Source organism: Macaca nemestrina, chromosome 1 (genome assembly GCF_043159975.1).
Source record: "Macaca nemestrina isolate mMacNem1 chromosome 1, mMacNem.hap1, whole genome shotgun sequence".
NCBI classification, from domain to species: domain Eukaryota; kingdom Metazoa; phylum Chordata; class Mammalia; order Primates; family Cercopithecidae; genus Macaca; species Macaca nemestrina.
Window position 1 is genome coordinate 161,925,613 of NC_092125.1, and position 19,004 is coordinate 161,944,616.

The following is a 19,004-nucleotide window of genomic DNA, read 5'->3' on the forward strand; positions in this document are numbered from 1 at the left end:
GTCTTCCCACTCTTCCCTCCCCTTTCCAAAGGCAGAGGAGCCTCACCCTGTAGCCACCACCAACCCTGGCCACAAGGAGGACTCTCAGCCTACCACTGATGTCCCCTTAAGACCTAGAGTATCTTAGGTCAGCTTGTGTGAACGCTGCCTGACCTGGAACTCACCATTGAGGTCAGTGGGCTCCCCTCTGGCCCAGGGCAGGTCCAGAAATGCCACTCAGGAGTCAGCTCCTAGAATCAGAGAGCCCAAGAGCCCACTTGGTGCTCCAACCCCTGTGGCAGTGTAGGGACCTAAGGTGCAAAACAAAGACCCCCTAACTTTTTTCCTTTGCTTTTCTCAAGCAGAAGCAGTATTGCCCCCATAATCATCAGCTGGTAATGTACTGAGTCTCACTTGAAGCCAGCAAATCTCAGAAGCTCACCAAGACCCTCAATGTAGTACCTGGGTATCCTTGCTGGTTATTCAGGGCCCAGTGTTCCTTAGTTAGCAGGTGATGAATGCTGGCAGGATTGGGTCCTTTCCTGTAAGGCAGTGGGTTTCCTTCTGACACAGGGTGTGCCTAGAAATGTCATCTGGGACCTAGGGCCTGGAATGGGGGCCTTTTGAGTCTGATCCATGCCCTATTCTACTGTTGCTGAGCTGGTATCCAAGGAGCAAGACAAAGTCCTCTCCACTCTTTACTCTCCTCTCCTCAAGCAGAAAGAAGGGGTATTTTTTTTGGAGCAGCAAACTGTGGCAGCCTGGGGTTAGGGGAATGGGGATGCCAGCACTCTCTTGGCTACCCCAACTGGTATCTCAATATATTATGTGCCTCCCAGTCCAGTGTGTCTGGGCCTAGTTCATCCCTAGGACTCACCTAAGAGTTTCAGTCCTTATGGCCTAGACTGCCTTTCAAGTTTACTTAGAGACTGAAAGCATTTTGGCCGTCAGTTGTGAGGTCTGCGGGCACTCAAATTCAGACCACTGGGATTGGCAATTCCCCTCTGGCTACGGCTGGTTTAACTCCTCCTTCAGTGGATGGGCATCAGCTGAGTTTGATCTGGTTTTCCTTTCCACTCTAACAGGACAGCACTGAGTTTAATGCCTCACAGTTGCTGTGGTCTCCCTCCCCCAGTGTCCAAAGATGCTCTGTGCACCACACAGCTTCATCCAGAGGGTTGGGGAGGGGTGGCATTGGTGATTTAGGACTATTATTTTAAAAATCTCTTCAGTATCTATTTTAAAAATCTCTTCAGTACCTCTTTCAGCAATATGAAGTTAAAACCAGGTACTGAGAGTACTCACCTGATTTTTGGTTCTTATGAAAGTGTTTTCTTTTTCTGTGTAGATAGTTGTTAACTTGTTGTCCTTGATGGGGGAATGATACCTGGAGCTTTCTATTCTACCATCTTGGTCTCCCTCCCTTCCTTCCTTCCTTCCTTCCTCCCTTCCTTCCTCCCTCCCTCCCTCCCTCCTTCCTCCCTTCCTCCCTCCCTCCCTTCCTTCCTCCATCCCTTCTCTCTCTCTTTTTTTCTCCCTTTCTCCCTTTCTCTCTTTCCTTCTTCCTTCTTTCTTTCCTTTTCTTTCCTTTCCGTTCCTTTTTGACAGAGTCTTGCTCTGTCTCCCAGGCTGGAGTGCAGTGGTGTGTTCTCGGCTCACTGCAAGCCCCGCCTCCCGGGTTCACGCCATTCTCCCACCTCAGCCTCCTGAGTAGCTGGGACTTCAGGCACCCACCACACCCGGCCTGGCCCATTTCTTAATTGGGTTGTATGTTTTTAGTGACTTGCAAAATTTGTTATACATTCTGTATACATGTCCTTTGCCTAACATGTGGTTTAAAAATGTTTCATTCCTTTTATGTAATTAATGGGTGCCTTTTCCAAAGCAAAAGTTTTTGTTTTTATAAAATGTTGATGAAATCCACTTATTAATATCTCCTTGTATAGTTTTGCCCTCTGTGTAATATCTAAAAACCTTTAGCTCAACCCAGAGTCACAAAGATTTTCTTCTTTGTTTCGTTCTAATTGTATTTATATTAATATGATTCACATTTAAGTCAATGATGCATATTGAATTAATTTATATATACAGTGTGAGATATAGGTTAGAGTGGATAACCTTGCCTTCATCCTCATATTAGTAAGAAAACATCATTTCATCATTAAGTATGAGGTCAGATGTAAGTTTTCATAGAAGTCTTTGGCAGGTTGAGATAATTCTCCTCAATCCCAATTTTTATGAAAAAATTAAAATATTGAATAAATATTGAATTTTTCAATGAATTATCTGCATGTTAATATACCCACATATTGTTATTGTTATTAATGTAGTGATTTATATAGTTTAATTTTTTTTGGTTACACAATCATCTTTTCAACCTTGGAATATACTGTACTTGACCATGGTGTATTATCATATTAATATATCCCTAGATCGGTATACCAAAAATTTGTTGAGAGATTTTTGTGTCAATGTTCTTAGGAGGGATTATTTTTTCTTTTCATATTTTTAGTTCTGATATTAGGGTAATAATGTAATAATAGTGACATAAAATGAATTGGAGCATTAACCCACTCCATTTTCAGAAAGAATTTGTGTAGGTTTGGTATTATTCATTTCTTAAAGGTTTAAGAGATGTGATCTTGAAGTTTTCTCTGTGAGTGATCTTTTAATTGCAAAGTCAATTTCTTGCAATTGCATATACTAAATATTCAGATTTTTTATTTTTTCTAAATTAATATAGAAATTTCTGTTTTTCAAGAAATTTGTACACTTAATCTAAACTGCTAAATTAATTGACAAGTAGTTTGTCTTAATATTAGCTTAATAGCTATTTAATTTTTCTAGGAAGGGTAATATTTGTCTCCTTCACTTCTGATAATTGGTAGTTTGTGTCATCTCTTTTAGTTCTTTATTAGGCTGGTAAGATTTATCCATTTTAGTGATCTGTTAAAGAACTAGCTTTTGGTTTCATTGAGTTTTCCTGTTGACTATTCATCTTCAATGTTAAAAATTTTTAATCTTTACTATTTCCATAACTCTATTTACTTCAGCTTTTATTTGTTCTTTCTTTTCCAACTCATTAAGGTCAAAGCTTACAATATTGCTTTGAAATCTTGTGTGTGTGTGAGAGAGAAAGAAAGAGAGAGAGAGAGAGAGAGATTATATTTTCTCTTGGCCTGCATAGTTTTAAACAAGAAGTCTGCAGTAATTCTTATTTTAGTTTCTTAGTGTAGAATGTATATTTTATCCCTGGCTGCTTTTTAGATTTTCTCTTTTCCTCTGGTTTTTAGCAATTTAATTATTATGTTCTTTTGTATGATTTTTATTTCTTTGTCTACTCTTCCTTGAGATGATTAACGTCTTATATTTGCTATTTTGTTGTATGCATCAAATTCAGAAACTATTCAACCTTTAATTCTTAATATATTTTTTCTGTCCCCTTTATGGGAACCCCAATATTTATATATAATATTTTTTTATTATTCCATATATCACCTAGGCTCTGTATTTTTATTTGTTTGTTTGGTTTTTAGTATTTTTCTCTCTCTGCTTCAATTTGGAAATTTTATGTACTCTTGCTGTGCCTTCAAGTTAACAATATTTTTTTCTTTGGTGTTTAATATACTGTTAATTTCTTCCAATTAATACTTAATTTCATATATTTTGGATTGCTTTGTAAATAATGTTCATTGTGTCATTTTTTTTCTATCTTCCATTTCTTTCTTCATTATATTTATTTAGTAAAGACTTGAACATAATTATAGCCACCTGTATTTAATTTTTTTCTCTTATTTGCATTTTATTTCATTTCTAGGTCTCTTTCTATTGACTGTTTTTCCACTAGTTGTAGTTCAAAGATTTCTGTTTCTTTAAATGTTTAGTCATTTTTAAAATTGGATATTGGACATTGTGTTGTTAAGGGTTTAGATTTTGTTTTGTTCCTTTAAAGAGTGTTGGATTTTTTTTTTTAAACAGGCTCCTGTGTCACCTGCGAATTATTTTGGTTCATTAAACCTTGTTATTAAGCTTTAAAGGTAGGCCAAAAGGAGTCTTTATTCTGGCTTTTATTCAGCCATACAACTAAGGCATTAGCCCTTTGGAATCTCCATCAGTCTCTGATGATTATATTCTTGTTGATCAAAGATCAATGTCTCTTTACCTTGTTTGAGCTTTAGAAATTGTTTATCTTACAAATGACCAGTTATTGTTTTTGTTTTTGTTTTTGTTTTTCAGATTTATGGGATTTTTTGCCTATGCAAGTACAGCATAGTACTCAGCAACGATAAGAAAACACATGTAGATTTCTGTAGCTTTTTGTCTATATGAGTTCCTTCTCTTTAAAACCTGCACCACTACTTCCATCCCCTTGGTCTACTGAATTCCAATCTCTCTTTCCTTGACAATGCAAGACCACTGGGCTCTAGTTTCCACCTATGTGAGCTTGGTGTCTGAAAATTGCATGAGATAGAAATCCATGAATATTAATTGTGGGGGTCACTGTGTTTACTTCTTTTGCATTAGAGATCAAAAATCTGTGCTTCTCACTGTCCAATGTCTGAAAGGGTTTTTTTGTTTTTTGTTTTTTAAACAAGTTTTGCTCATTCTTTAGTGGTTTGTGGCAAGAAGGTAAGTCTGGCCATTGTTCCTAAATATAATACTGATCTGAATGCCAGAGTTATCTTTTAAAATGTAATATTTAAAAATACATAATATTTAGAAAGGTGATGCTTTAAAATATTATAATACTTTTTAACGTACATTATTCTAATAATTCCTCAATTTATAATCCAAATTCTTTACATGGAATACAAGGCCTTCTAGGCAATAACTTCTCTTTAGAGCTCCAGAGTCACTTCTGCCTACTCCTATGAAATTAATATTCTGCCATAAATGTTCAGAAATCTTCAAGTAATGACAGTGCAATTATGACAGCATAACACCCTATATTTACCCCAAATGTAGTAGTTATCATACTTTATTGAAATTTCCCACTTATACATTTGTTTCCCAATAAACTTTGAAAGGGAAACAATCTGCCTCACTGGTCAGAGATCTTGTTACAATATCCATTGAATGAATGTATAAATGGAAGAAAAGAAGGCAGGTAGGAAGGCAGGAAGAAAAGAAACAATTGATTTTGAGCTGATTTAAAAATTTTCCTTCAGTGTTCTCTGCTGGATTATGACAAATATGTAACAAAAAAAAAATCAAAAGCTTGAGGTTTTTCTTACTAGTTATTGTTATTTTCTTTTGAAACCTGTTAGAATCATTTCAGTAGATGACTTCCATAATTTCATCCACCCATATACCCCCTCTTATTGCTCCATAAACTCCATTATTTCTGTGCTCTAACAACACTTCCAAGACTTACATTACTTGATAGACTTGTGGTATAGTGTCATGGAATTTTTTTTTTTTTTTTTGCTTCAAAATGAATGTCTTCATTAAATGTATTTTTCTGAACTTCACTTGTATTATTCAGAGAGATTCATAACCTCAGCAATTTATAAATTACACCACATGTCTTTCTTTACCTATTGACTTTGAAAAATATTATAATTAAATTAAAATTTGTATATGCAAGTAGAACCGCAAAGTCTAAGGAAAACTGATAGAAAACTGTGCAGAATAATGGCTTCCAAAGATGTCTATGCCATAGTCTTCGGAATATATGACCACGTCACCATACATGGTAAAAGAGACTTTACAGATGTTATTAAGATTAGGAGCTAGAGATGAGGAAATTGCTTTAGATTAGGCAGATGGGCTCAGTTTAATCACATGAATCCTTAAAAGTGAAAGAAGAAGACAGTAGAGTGGTCAGAGAGTTGAGACTGGAGTACAGGCAGTAGAGATTCAAAGTGGGAGAAAGACTTGACCCAACATTTGCTGGTTTGGAAAATGGAGAAAGGGGAAAATGAGTCAGAGAATGCTTGTAGCCTCTAAAAGCTGGAAATGGCCATCAGCTAACAGCCACCAAGAAAATGAAGACTTCACTGCTGCAACAGCAAGAAACTTATTTCTCCCTACAACCTGAAAAACAAAGAAACAGATCTCCAGAAAAGAATCCTGCACCTCTGACACATTGATTTTAGTCCAATGAGACGCCGTATTCATTTTACACTGTTGCTATAACCAATTACCACAAACTTAGTGGTTAAAAAGAGTAAAAATGTATTATCTTTCAATTCTGTAGGTCAGAAGTTCAGCACTGGTCTCATCAGACTCAAAGCAAGGTGTTGATAGGCTGTGTCCCTTTTTGGAGGTTATAAAGGAGAATTAAATTTTGTTGTCAGCTGAGGGACATTTTAGTTTCCAGAGGCCACAGCTTTTCTTGGCTCATGCTTCACATCCTCCGTATTCAAAATCAACAATGATTGGTAGAGCCTTTATCATGTTTCATCTCTTTGACTCACTCTTCTATCTACCTCTTCTACTTTTAAGAATTCATGGAATTAGTATTGTCCCTCCCCAAACTCTCCTTACCTCAAGGTCCTTAACATTATTCACATCTGCAATATTCCTATTGCCATAAAAGCTAATCACTTTAGTGAGTAGGATGTGTAAAACTCTGGAGGTCCCATTTTTCTGGTTACCATAGGTTTTGCTGGATTTCTGACCTAAAAAACTGTAAGGAAATAAATTTACATGATTTTAAGTCGGTAAAGTTGTGGTAATTTGTTATGGCAGCAATAAAATACTAATACAAGTACCAATAGAATTTTTCAGATATTAAATTGACATGTGGTTAATTTACTGGATTGAAGCAGTAAGTTTGTGGTAATTTGTTATGGCAGCCATAGACAACTGATATGGGTACAAATAACATCTTGCAGAGATTAAATTAACATTTACATAGTGCTGTATAGTTCTAAGAGCAAGAATGACACATACATGTTCTAATTTAGTTTAGCAAGCTAAGTAGCCATTCACAAATGAGAGAATTAATGTAGCCTTTCAGTCATATACAAATCAGGCATGTAGGTTTTTTTTTTTTTTTTTTTTTTGAGACGGAGTCTGGCTCTGTCGCCCAGGCTGGAGTGCAGTGGCCGGATCTCAGCTCACTGCAAGCTCCGCCCCCCGGGTTTACGCCATTCTCCTGCCTCAGCCTCCGGAGTAGCTGGGACTACAGGCGCCCGCCACCTCGCCCGGCTAGTTTTTCGTATTTTTTAGTAGAGACGGGGTTTCACCGTGTTAGCCAGGATGGTCTCGATCTCCTGACCTCGCGATCCGCCCGTCTCGGCCTCCCAAAGTGCTAGGATTACAGGCTTGAGCCACCGCGCCCGGCCGTAGGTTTTTAAGTTAGTTCTGGGTTTCATATATGTCACTGGGTTCTTTAGCAAGATATTTAATCTCTTTAACGTCTTCCATTACACAGAACAGTCTTATTCTATGTAATGGAATTTACCTCATAAGTTTAAGGTTAACTGTAGAATTTAAGAGAGCATGTGGTTCCTTACACATAATAATAAATATTTTAAAAAAGTAAATATAATTTTTATTTATGATATGATCAATCATTGGCTAAATAAAAAGATTAATCTATCTTCTCTAATGAAATGTCAAATTTTCTGAATTTTCTAGTATGTTGTTTATTAGTTCGTTTTCACTCTGCTGATAAAGACATATCTGAGACTGAGAAAAAAAAGAGGTTTAATCCTAGGTACAGTTCCACATGGCTGAGAATGCCTCAGAAAAATGGTGGGAGGGGAAATGGTGGTGGGAAGAGAAAAAAGAGGAGGAAGCAAAAGCGGAAACCCCTGATAAACCCATCAGATCTCATGAGACTTATTCACTATTATGAGAATAGCATGAGAAAGACCAGCCCCCATGATTTAATTACCCCCTAGGTCCCACCCACAGCAAGTGAGAATGCTGGGAGATACAATTCAAGTTGAGATTCGGGTAGGGGCACAGCCACACCATATTATTCTGGCCCTGGCCCCTCCAAATCTCGTGTCTTCACATTTTAAAACCAATCATACCTTCCCAACAGTCCCCTAAGGTCTTAACTCATTTCAGCATTAACCCAAAAGTCCACAGCCCAAAGTCTCATTTGAGACAAGGCAAGTCCCTTCCACCTATGAGCCTCTAAAATCAAAAACAAGCTAATTACTTCCTAGATACAATGGGGGTACAGGTATTAAGTAAATATAGCCATTCCAAGTGGCCAAAACAAAGGGGTCACAGGGCCCATGCAAGTCTGAAATCCAATGGGGCAGTCAAATTTTAAAGCTTCAAGATGATCTCCTTTGACTCCAGGTCTCACATCCAGGTCATGCTGATGCAAAATGTGGTTTCCCATGGTGCTGTGCAGCTCCGCTCCTGTGGCTTTGCAGGGTACAGCCTCCCTCCTGGCTGCTTTCATTGGCTGGCATTGAGTGTCTATGGCTTTTCCAGGTGCACAGTCCAAGCTGTCAGTGGATCTACCATTCTGGGGTCTGGAGGACAGTGGCCCTCTTCTCACAGCTCCACTAGACAGTGCCCCAGTAGCAACTCTGTGTGGTGGCTCTGACCCCACATTTCCCTTCCACACTGCCCTAGCAGAGGTTCTCCATGAGGACCCCACCCCTGCAGCAAACTTTTTGCCTGGGCATCCAGGCATTTACATACATCTTCTGAAATCTAGGCGGAGGTTCTCAAACCCCAATTCTTGACTTCTGTGCACATGCAGGCTGAAAATCATGTGGAAGCTGCCAAGGCTTGTGGCTTCCACCCTCTGAAGCAACAGACTGAGCTCTATATTGGCTTCTTTGAGCCACAGCTGGAGTGGCTGGGACACAGGGCACCAAGTCCCTAGGCTGCACGCAGCACGGGGACCCTGGGCCCAGCCCAGGAAACCACATTTTCCTCCTGGGCTTCCAGTCCTGTGGTGGAAGGGACTGCAGTGAAGGTCTCTGACATTACCTGGAGACATTTTCCCCATTGTCTTGAGGATTCACATTCAGCTCCTTGCTATTTATGCAAATTTCTGCAGCTGGCTTGAATTTCTCCTTAAAAAATATTTTGTTCTGTTTTTTTTTTTCTTTTCTACTTCACTGTCAGGCTGCAAATTTTCTCATCTTTTATATTCTGTTTCCCTTTTAAAAGGGAATGCTTTATACAGCACCCAAGTCACCTTTTGAATGCTTTGCTGCTTAGAAATTTCTTCCGCCAAATACCCTAAATCATCACCCTCAAGTTCAAAGTTCCACAAATCTCTAGGGCAGGGGCAAAATGCCACTAGTCTCTTTGCTAAAACAAGAGTCATCTTTCCTCCAGTTCCCAACAAGTTCCTCATCTCCATCTGAGACCAGCCTGGGCCTTATCGTTCATATCACTTTCAGCATTTTTGTCAAAAACATTTACCAAGTTTCTAGGAAGTTCCAAACTTTCCCACATTTTCCTGTCTTCTTCTGAGCCCTCCAAACTATTCCAACCTCTGCCTGTTACCCAGTTCCAAAGTTGCTTCCACATTTTTGAGTACCTTTTCAGCAATACTCCACTCTATTGGTACCAATTTACTATATTAGTTCATTTTCACGCTGCTGATAAAGATATACATGAGACTGGGAAGAAAAAGAGGTTTAATTGGACTTACAGTTCTACGTGGCTGGGAAGGCCTCAGAATTATGGGCAGGAGGCTAAAGGCACTTCTTACATGCTGGCCGGAAGAGAAAAATGAGGAGAAAGCAAAAGCAGAAACCCCTGATAAACCCATCAGATTTTGTGAGAGTTATTCACTATTATGAGAATAGCATAGGAAAGACCAGCCCCCATGATTCAGTTACTTCCCCCTGGGTCCCTGCCACATGTGGGAATTCTGGGAGTTACAATTCAAGTTGAGATTTGGGTGGGAAAACAACCAAACCATATCAGTTGTTTTTAATCATACAGTCAAAAAATGTAGAGCCATACTAGACATGGAATAAGATATAGCCTTTTATATCACAGAGTTTATAACAAGAAAGATAATTTTTTTTTTTTTTTTTTTGAGACGGAGTCTCGCTCTGTTGCCCAGGCTGGAGTGCAGTGGCCAGATCTTGGCTCACTGCAAGCTCCGCCTCCCAGGTTCACGCCATTCTCCTGCCTCAGCCTCCCGAGTAGCTGAGACTACAGGCACCCGCCACCTCGCCCGGCTAGTTTTTTTGGGGGTTTCACCGGGTTAGCCAGGATGGTCTCAATCTCCTGACCTTGTGATCCACCCTCTCCGCCTCCCAAAGTGCTGGGATTACAGGCTTGAGCCACCGCACCCAGCCGAAAGATAAATGTTTTAAAAGTTGCTAACAATTAAATAAGTAATAGCAAGTATGTACATACCATGCAAAATTAGTGCAGGCTTTTGTGTTTTGCTTTGCTAAATTTATTGGAATTATATGTAATGTGGGGCTCCTTGACTGGGTAGTGAGTAAATCAGAAAACTTTTCTCTTAGGAGATAATGTTTAAGCAGAGACATACAGGATGAGAAGAAGAAAGCTGAGTGAATTGAAGGATAGAGTGTTCAAGGCAGCAACTGGAAGTCAAGATCAACTGTGTAAGGAGAAAGCAGGTTATAAGGACTTTATCTCAGGCTATAGTTCTCATCTGAAACCCAAAGGTGAATCAGGGGAGTTAAATTGTCTTTAGGAATTCAGGCATAAAGAAAGTGATTCCCAAACATAAGAGCAACCATGTACATCTACAGATGTGTAAGAAAGATGTGTTTTCTGAGCTCCTACAGTGATATGAGAACTGAACTGGTCATTACTATTAATCCTTCTTGAGTGACTTCCTTATTCTCACTTCTGGTTTCTATTAAATACCAAGTTAAAACAGAAGCATCAATACTTGAATATAGTAACCTGTCAGCATGGAAACAATAATTATCTGAATCAGTCTCTAACATGCCTAACCTGTACATTGTAATAATAGTTAATATAATTTTTAAATTTCTATGATGTATGATACAGTGTTCTAAGTATTTTACTTGTATTAACTCACTCTTCACAACAATCATATGAGGCAGGTTCTATTATCCTTACACATTACAGATGAGTACACTAAAGGTTAAATACCTGGTATAAAGCCACATAGCTAATAAATGGCAGAGCTGAGACTTGAGCTCACATAATCCAGTTCTAAAGCCCACATCCCTTATCACACAGTATGATAAATATGGTACAATGCATAAAAGAGATACTTATTTAATACCAAATATGCTGGTGTACAAGTTAACAAGTTAATGGAAAATAATTACAATTTTAAATGTAAATGAACCATCCCAAATGTATTTTATATCTTCAGTTACAGAGTATCATCTAGTAATACATGGCAATGAGACCCTAACAGTGTATCTTCCTGCAGGGCAGCTTTGTAAAGTAGAGTGACTTTCTGAGCAAGTTCTTAGAAAATGATTGAAATGGATCTACAAAGCAGTAGGCAATTATTGGCATATATGATTATGTGCATCCAGGGCTGAAACACAGAGGCTCCTAGAATAAGTTTGAGAATTAGGAGGCAAAATTGACAGGATACAGTACCGACAGATGACTAAGGTCAAAAGTACTACCAAAGTTAATGCCAAGATTTCTGGCTTGAGCAAATTAGATCATGATCAAAACAATCATTGATACTTGGAATGTAAGAGCAGCTGCAGATATGCAGGAAAGGTAAATCTGGTTCTGGTTATGATGACTTGAGATGACTATGGGACATCTCAGTGCAGATGTTCAGTCAAATATATGTGTCCCAAATTCATAGGTATGAGCTAAATAGATCAATCAGGGACTTGTCAATATTAAGAGAGTAATGAAATATAAATGAATGAACAAGAACAAGTTCCTCTGAAAGAGTGCACTGAATAAAAGAAAGAGGTCATAGAACAGAAACAATATTTGGGGAATGTGAAGATGTGAAGGGTTTTGCAAAAGTAAATGGAAATTGCCAGCGATGTGAGAGTAAAACTAGTAAAGGATCATGTCCTAGAAATTAAGGAAAGATAGATTTATTTTGTAATTTTTTTTCTGAAACACACAGATACTCTAGAGGAATACTGCTGCTTTCACAAACACTTTTTAAATGCTACATAAAGTATGTTAAATGCCTTAGCAAACCGTAAAACCAAATCTAGATATCATTTAGTGGCCAACATAGAACTCTTTGTGGCTGGGGTTCTTATCAGAAATAAGTATCAGAAAGATATTTTAAAGTATAGCTATTTACTATTTCTCAGCTTCCTCTTTGAAGATGGTGATAATAGTGGCACCACTGAAGGCTTGTAGACTTTCTTCAGTTCTCTATTTTGTGAGAAAACTCTATCTATACTTGGAAGAGATTATACACAAAGGAAAACTGTGGTTCAGATTATAGGCAGTACTTATCTTTCTTCTTCAAAATTGTGTTTACTGTTTCTGTTAGGTTTTATAATATTGAAAGGGATCTAAGGTAATGTCCAGAGCCTGTTCTAACCCCTGCCACCATCTATCACTTCAAGATGTCAACAAGAATGGCAACTCTTTTTAAAGATTTTTCATTCTTCATGACTTTGAAAAACAAGTGATAACTTCCTCAGATGTAGGTGTTTAGTTTAGATTCCCCATGCTCCATCCTTACAGGACTTTATTAAATTAATCAATGTCTTTATTTATTTTTGTAATAAGTATTTATAAAGTATATGATGTTTTACACGTTACGCTAGAGCTAAGGAAACAGAGATGAGCAAAACAGAGACTGTTGCTGCACTGGTGGAGAATGGCAAAACCTATGACTACTGGAAGGCAGTCATATCACAATGTGATTATATCTCATCTACATTTATAATCAATATGCTGGGGGATTAAAAACATATCACAAGATATAGGTTTATAATAGATACCTAAGATAGTACATATCCCTCATAAACATTGCAAAGTCATAGTTTTCGTGATGATTCTTACGTCTTTAGTTTTCTATACCCCTTTAGCCTTGTCTTTCTCCTCTATTGAGGGGGAAAATTGAGTTATATTGCATGTATAAATGGAAATGCTCTGCTTTGCATTTTAAAGTACCATGCCAAAATCCTTTCCCCTTGAGAGGGGAGTGATGGGTAAGGGGATCTGATGACAGGATTGGCTCAGAGCTACGCTAAATTACTTCTAAGGAGAATAAAGGACAGCAAAAACAAACAAACAAAAAAAACAGTGAGGCAGCCAAGCAAATTACAGACAACTAGTAAACTACAGGGTTTATGGGCAAGCAACTCTGAGTTCCAAATCTGGAATTCAAGTCTGGTAAGATCAGATGAGAACAGAGCAAGAATGAGTTCAGGTAAAAGAGTTATTTGGGCCAGGCGTAGTGGCTCACCCGTGTAATCCCAGTACTTTGGGAAGCAGAGGCGGCGGGATCACTTGAGGTCAGGAGTTTGAGACCAGCCTGGCCAACATGGTGAAACCCCATCTCCACTAAAAATACAAAAATTAGCCAGGCTTGGTGGCACCCAACTGCAATCCCAGCTATTCAGGAGGCGGAGACAGGAGAATTGCTTGAACTCAGGAGGCAGAGGTTGCAGTGAGCCACGAACATACCACTGCACTTCCGCTTGAGCAACAGAGTGAGATCTTGTCTTAAAAAAAAAAAAAAAGTTATTTGTATAAAAACAATAGAATGCTTAAAACACATCTTTTGGGAGTGCTGATTCATGGTGACTGTAAGTAATAAATGACTTAAAGTACCTGATGTACTATATCAGTGTTCCTCAGAGTTTAATTTATATTTCATACCATCCTTACTTTACAATTTAAATTTTATTTTAAAAATTCTTGGATGTGAAGTTTTTATACATATGTATTTCAATAGGTTTTACAGACACATTTAAGCTTAGAGTATCTTCATTACAATAGTGAAAATAAGACAAAAAGAGCCAACTACCACTTCAGAAGTTTTAATTCCCCTTCTGTACAGCTAGGATTAGATAGATAAATGGAAAAACCACGTTATCATATATATTCTAAACACTAAAGGTTTCAATTAGCAAACTCATAGTTACCTGGAGGGCAGACCATGCCACAGTTAATAAAGACCCAGACACAGAGGTGCATGGGGGAACGTTGGGGGGAAATAATTGGAATGGACTTTAAATTTGGAGGGCCATAACTAAAATTTATTTTGTTTGTTTCATTAAAATGAACTTTCTTACTAGTTCTCCAACTTCTATATCATTACAATGGTTTTGGCAAGACAGAAAGGGAAAGATAAAAATAATATTGACTTTGAAAACAAACAATTTAATAGTAGCATTGCTTCATTCCACAATTCCCTTTGATATGCACTGAAATGTGATTTTTTTCAAGGCTTGTGCAAGGAGATGGAAGGGTCTCCTCTCTTGAAATTCACAAAGGCTTATTCTACCTTTGCCATACTTCTGATAATTAGGATCCTGCTCAATGACCCAATGCTTTCAAATAAACAAAAATTCCATTATTAAACAAAGGAGACTTTATTTTCTCAAATCTCATTCATTTGGGGGTAGTCTTTCATCTGTTATTACATCTTTATATTTCTATTTTGCTGCTATTTTTGGTCACATAGAATGTTTTCCCATGAATATTTAAAAATAAAGATAACTTAGTTTGCTTTTATGAACACTTAACCCTTAGAGAGTCATAGTGATTTTTTCCAAGATTCATTGGGTGAGTTATATATAGTGTGTACACTGTACCTTTCTTGGCAGCATTAATAACTTTGGAAACAGAAATATAGCAATGGTTAAATGTATCTCTATACTTTTTTCAAGACATCTGACTTGAATCCTTGAATAAGGGGAGGAGATTTCCCCCAAAAGAAAAGTAACATTTAGTTAGGTTAAGTGTCAAGTTGCTAGCTCACACAGTAGAAAAGTCAATATGTACCAAGTCATATTAGTGAATTTCATCTACACTGCTCAGAGGTTGTTGAACTCAATTACAGAAATGTGCAGAGTCTATTTGATGTGTGAAGAGGTTAGAAGACCACAATCAATTAAAAAGAACACATGTATATCCTGTTCTGGGGAAATAGTTGTTACAATATACTTTGTTCTGCTGCTGCTTTTTTCTCTGAGTTTCCCTCTGAACATAGAAGAACAAAAGGTTTAATAATTCCCCAGTTTCATTTGGAATTGTTTTGTCAGCAATATCTTGTAGGAAGTCATGAAATTGTTGTTTTACTTGAGTGAAGCCTCAGGCAGCTACAATTAAACATGCTGTATTCTTTTTTATAGCAAAACCATTTGAAAATGGACAATATTTGGACATTTATGGAATTACAAGGGACCAGGCTGGGGAATATGAATGCAGTGCGGAAAATGATGTGTCATTCCCAGATGTGAGGAAAGTAAAAGTTGTTGTCAACTGTAAGTGTCATCACCTTTTATCAAGATAAGTTCTGAGAAAAGATAAAACACCTTGAAAAATTCTGACTGAAATTTGTGTTGCTGTTTTTAAGAGGTGGACTGCTGGTAAAAATCACTTACTAACACTGAAGACGGATAGATGTTGAAATGTTGGTTAAATTGTTTAATGTAACAATTGTCCCAGGTAAATTCACAATAATTAAGTTTGATGTACAGAGTGAAATGTGTTTAATATTCTCCTAGTCTCTGGCACTCTAAACCGTGGTGTCCTTACCTCAAAAGCACTGTAGCCATATGCTGGTGTTTTCCTCATGAGCTTTACCTGAAGTGCACTAACACTAAATTTAAATGTGTAACTCCCAATCAAACCTGATGAAAATGAAGCGTACTGGTCTGTACTCAAAGAAAAGAGGTGAAGTGTGATACTTCTGTTACTTGGGTGACTTATTTCTATTTCATTTGGGGAAAAAAAAAATTGGAGAAAGAATTTTTCCGTAAGCATTGTTGTTAGGAAGTTAGAATATAAATTGGATACCTGCAGAACCATCAGTGCTAGTATGTTACACACTTTTCCTCAATGCTCCCATCACACTGATATAAGATGATTTTCCAGTAACATCCTATTGTATATCTTATGATCTCAACAGCAATGACTGTTTTTACTTTTTTACTTTTCAAAAATCTCCCCTAAATCTTTATCTAAAAAATGTTCATACTGTTTAACTTCTTCAAATAAAATACCTTTGGGATAATTGTATTTTACCCAAAGTATTTACAAACTACAGTTTTCATTTTTAAAATTCTACTTATTTGTCTTTCTGTATATGGTCCTTGCTAATAATGTGCATGTGGTATTATGCCACAGATCAGAAGAAATTGTTCCAAATATATCCAGAAATGTTAAAGCTAATCAGCAGTTGTTTCATATTAATATGAGTCTTTCAGTCTCATGGACCAAAAAATAACTTTCAAAACACTCCTAACAGTTGAGCTGCACACCAGAGCAAATCACTGTCATCAACTAACATTTGTCAGTGACTAATCTATATACTTGGGGTTGAACTGTCTCTATTATACTGCACAAATGTGCATGATACCAAGTCAGGAGGCAGTTTTTGGAGTAGGATTTCTCATGGAGTGTTCTGCAAACAAATTGTAGCAAAATTGCCCAAGAAACTCATTAAAAATGGAGAACTCCTGCGACCCACATCAGCCATACTGAATCAGAATCCTTGGGGTGGGGAGGGTATGGCCTGGAAATCTGAATTTTAACAGGTTCCCACTGATTCTCAGGACTCTTATTGCAGAGGGCTACTGCTCATCCCTCTGGAACTCTCTGAAATAAGAGGTAACAAACAAGTAAATTTCCTGATCATTTATCACTAACCATGCTTTTCTGAATATATGTATACTGATTTTATTGTTTGAGGGTTGAGGGCTTGGAAGTGGAGGGGAGGGAAAAGAGATATATATCTACTAAGGAAAGAATATTTTTAGCAGCGAGCACTAAGAAATGAAAAAGCAGAGTAAAATCTGTCGAATAAACAAGGCACCCAGCCCAGCAATCCTGTTGAACTCCAAGACCCAATAGGTTTTTAAAATGATGTCTCTGATAGGGATGAAATTGAAAACCCAGCTGCAGTACAGATTTGCATGGGACCTATACTCCATATGTAAGCCACAATTGTTTCTGAATCAACACTTTTTATTCCTCTGACTTTAGTTTGTTGCCACTTATTTAATCAGATTCTCTTTTCCCTAGGCAAGTAGGAAATTTAGACCAAGAAAGTCAACTTAAGGAGGCAGAAACTTGAGTAAGGAACTAAATCGATAGACGAGAGTCTATCCATAAAGCAAAAGAACAGAAACTGGGGATACCAGATACCAGGAATGCTGAAGAGTCTACAGCAGTTTCATGGATGCAGAGGACAAAGACAAAAGGCAGTGTATTACTCATAGCAATAGCAGTAGTCAGAGTATTGTCATTTTTTTGCATCAGTTCTTTAAAACCCAGTTACTACAAGGTGATAAGATGAGGGCTAGGTGACCACTGTACACAGTGGGTTTATGTCATAGCTGAAGCACCCTGAGCTTTAGAAAACTCTTTTTTTAAAATATATAATGGCAGAAAACAAACCTGCCCTTTGTCATAGAGGGAGAAATTATCCTTATTAAACTGGATTGTAAACAAATCTGCCCTTTACTCCATAGGGAGAACTACTTCTGTCTTCCAAGACTGAAAAGATAGGAACAAAAGCTGTCAGTGTCTCTGCTTACAAAGTGTGCAGAAATGTGAAAGATCCATAGAAAATTCTCTTCTAATACAAAGTGGGAGCTGGAACATTTGAGGTAGAGCCTGAAGACATTCCATCCAGCTAACAAAGGTGCTTTAGTGGCTTTATGAGGGTGTCAGACACTCTAGAATAGGTAGAGAAGACGACTTTGTTAATCACTTTAACTTAAGAGGGAAAACAGCAGGAAAAAGGGGGAAAAGTTTAAAACAGTAGGGAAGTGCTTTTTAAATCATGACACAGGCTATCTTTTTTAAGAATGAATTTCAGGTAGATAAGTACAGTTATAAGTCAACATGTTGCCGCAGACATAATATTAACTTGTCTCACATTAAGAAAGTAGACCCAACAGGATTTTTAAATGATTTTAAACAATCAGTTTTGTCATTTGCTTCTCCCTGAATCATACCTTTGATAATTCACCCTTTTCCAAATGTTCCATGAAAAACTGTGCTTAATACTGGTTTCGTTTATTACTAATTGTATTTAATTCTGATGCCACACATATCTAAGTGATATCTCAGGTGTGAAGGAAATGTGATTGTGAGTATGTCTGAAAATGTTTCTGGTTATGATAAGGTTTGCAAAGTGTTAATTTTGTGAATTTGGCCCTTTAAAAGTCAAAAATTGAGAGCTACTTCTAGATTTTGCTGAGCTGATTTCCCAGAGGAAATTAGCCAAAGCCTACTGAACAAACTTTAGTTTGTCAAAGCCCAAAATTGAGCACAGTGGTCTATGTTACCAGCATGGAACTGCACATCCCCTAATAACCTGAAGATTCCCTAAAGGTAGTATCATGCCAGGTTCAGACGGCCCTTCCTTTCATCTTTATTAATCAATATTGATTGTACACAAGGAATTACAGTAGGTTCCTGAGTTATAATTTGAAGAAAAACTTTGTCCCTTTTCCCAAATGGGGTTCAAGATGAAATATAATACATTTTCATAAATTCTGATAGATTCAGTTATGTGGTAAGTCAATTTGAGAAGATTTAGGTTCCCTGAAAGTTAGAAATGTTTAATGTTTTATTATTTGTCTAAAATATCTGCCACATTCACTATATATAGAAAATATACATATACAATAAATAACATCATGCCTGTCACTGTGGATTTTTATTCAATTTAATTACATAGCAGTTTGGTGAGGTAATTGATATAATTGACTATATAATTGATTATATAGATTGAACTCTTTGGATGGTTGAGTAAATCAGTTCATTTTGAGTTATTCACAGAAAGCCTTACTACAGATAGAAAGAAATTTGTAAACATTAATGCAGTGGGTTATTTCTAGGTAGCGGGATCTTAGGTGTTTATTCTCCATGTCTTTATCCGTAACTTTTTCCTGATGTGTTTGTGTATGCGTGTATTTCTTGTCCACTGTTTTAAAAACTAAAATAAT

The 19,004-nt window shown here is 37.3% G+C and overlaps 1 protein-coding gene across 1 annotated transcript in view; it reads left to right on the top strand.

The window, feature by feature from the left end:
- Positions 1-19,004, top strand: part of LOC105498385 (neuronal growth regulator 1) — an 895,160-nt gene that overhangs the window by 583,255 nt on the left and 292,901 nt on the right. Inside the window, exon 4 of the mRNA XM_071091171.1 lies at positions 15,177-15,308. Within this exon, the coding sequence (XP_070947272.1) occupies positions 15,177-15,308 (132 nt within the window). The remainder of the gene's footprint in view (positions 1-15,176; positions 15,309-19,004) is intronic.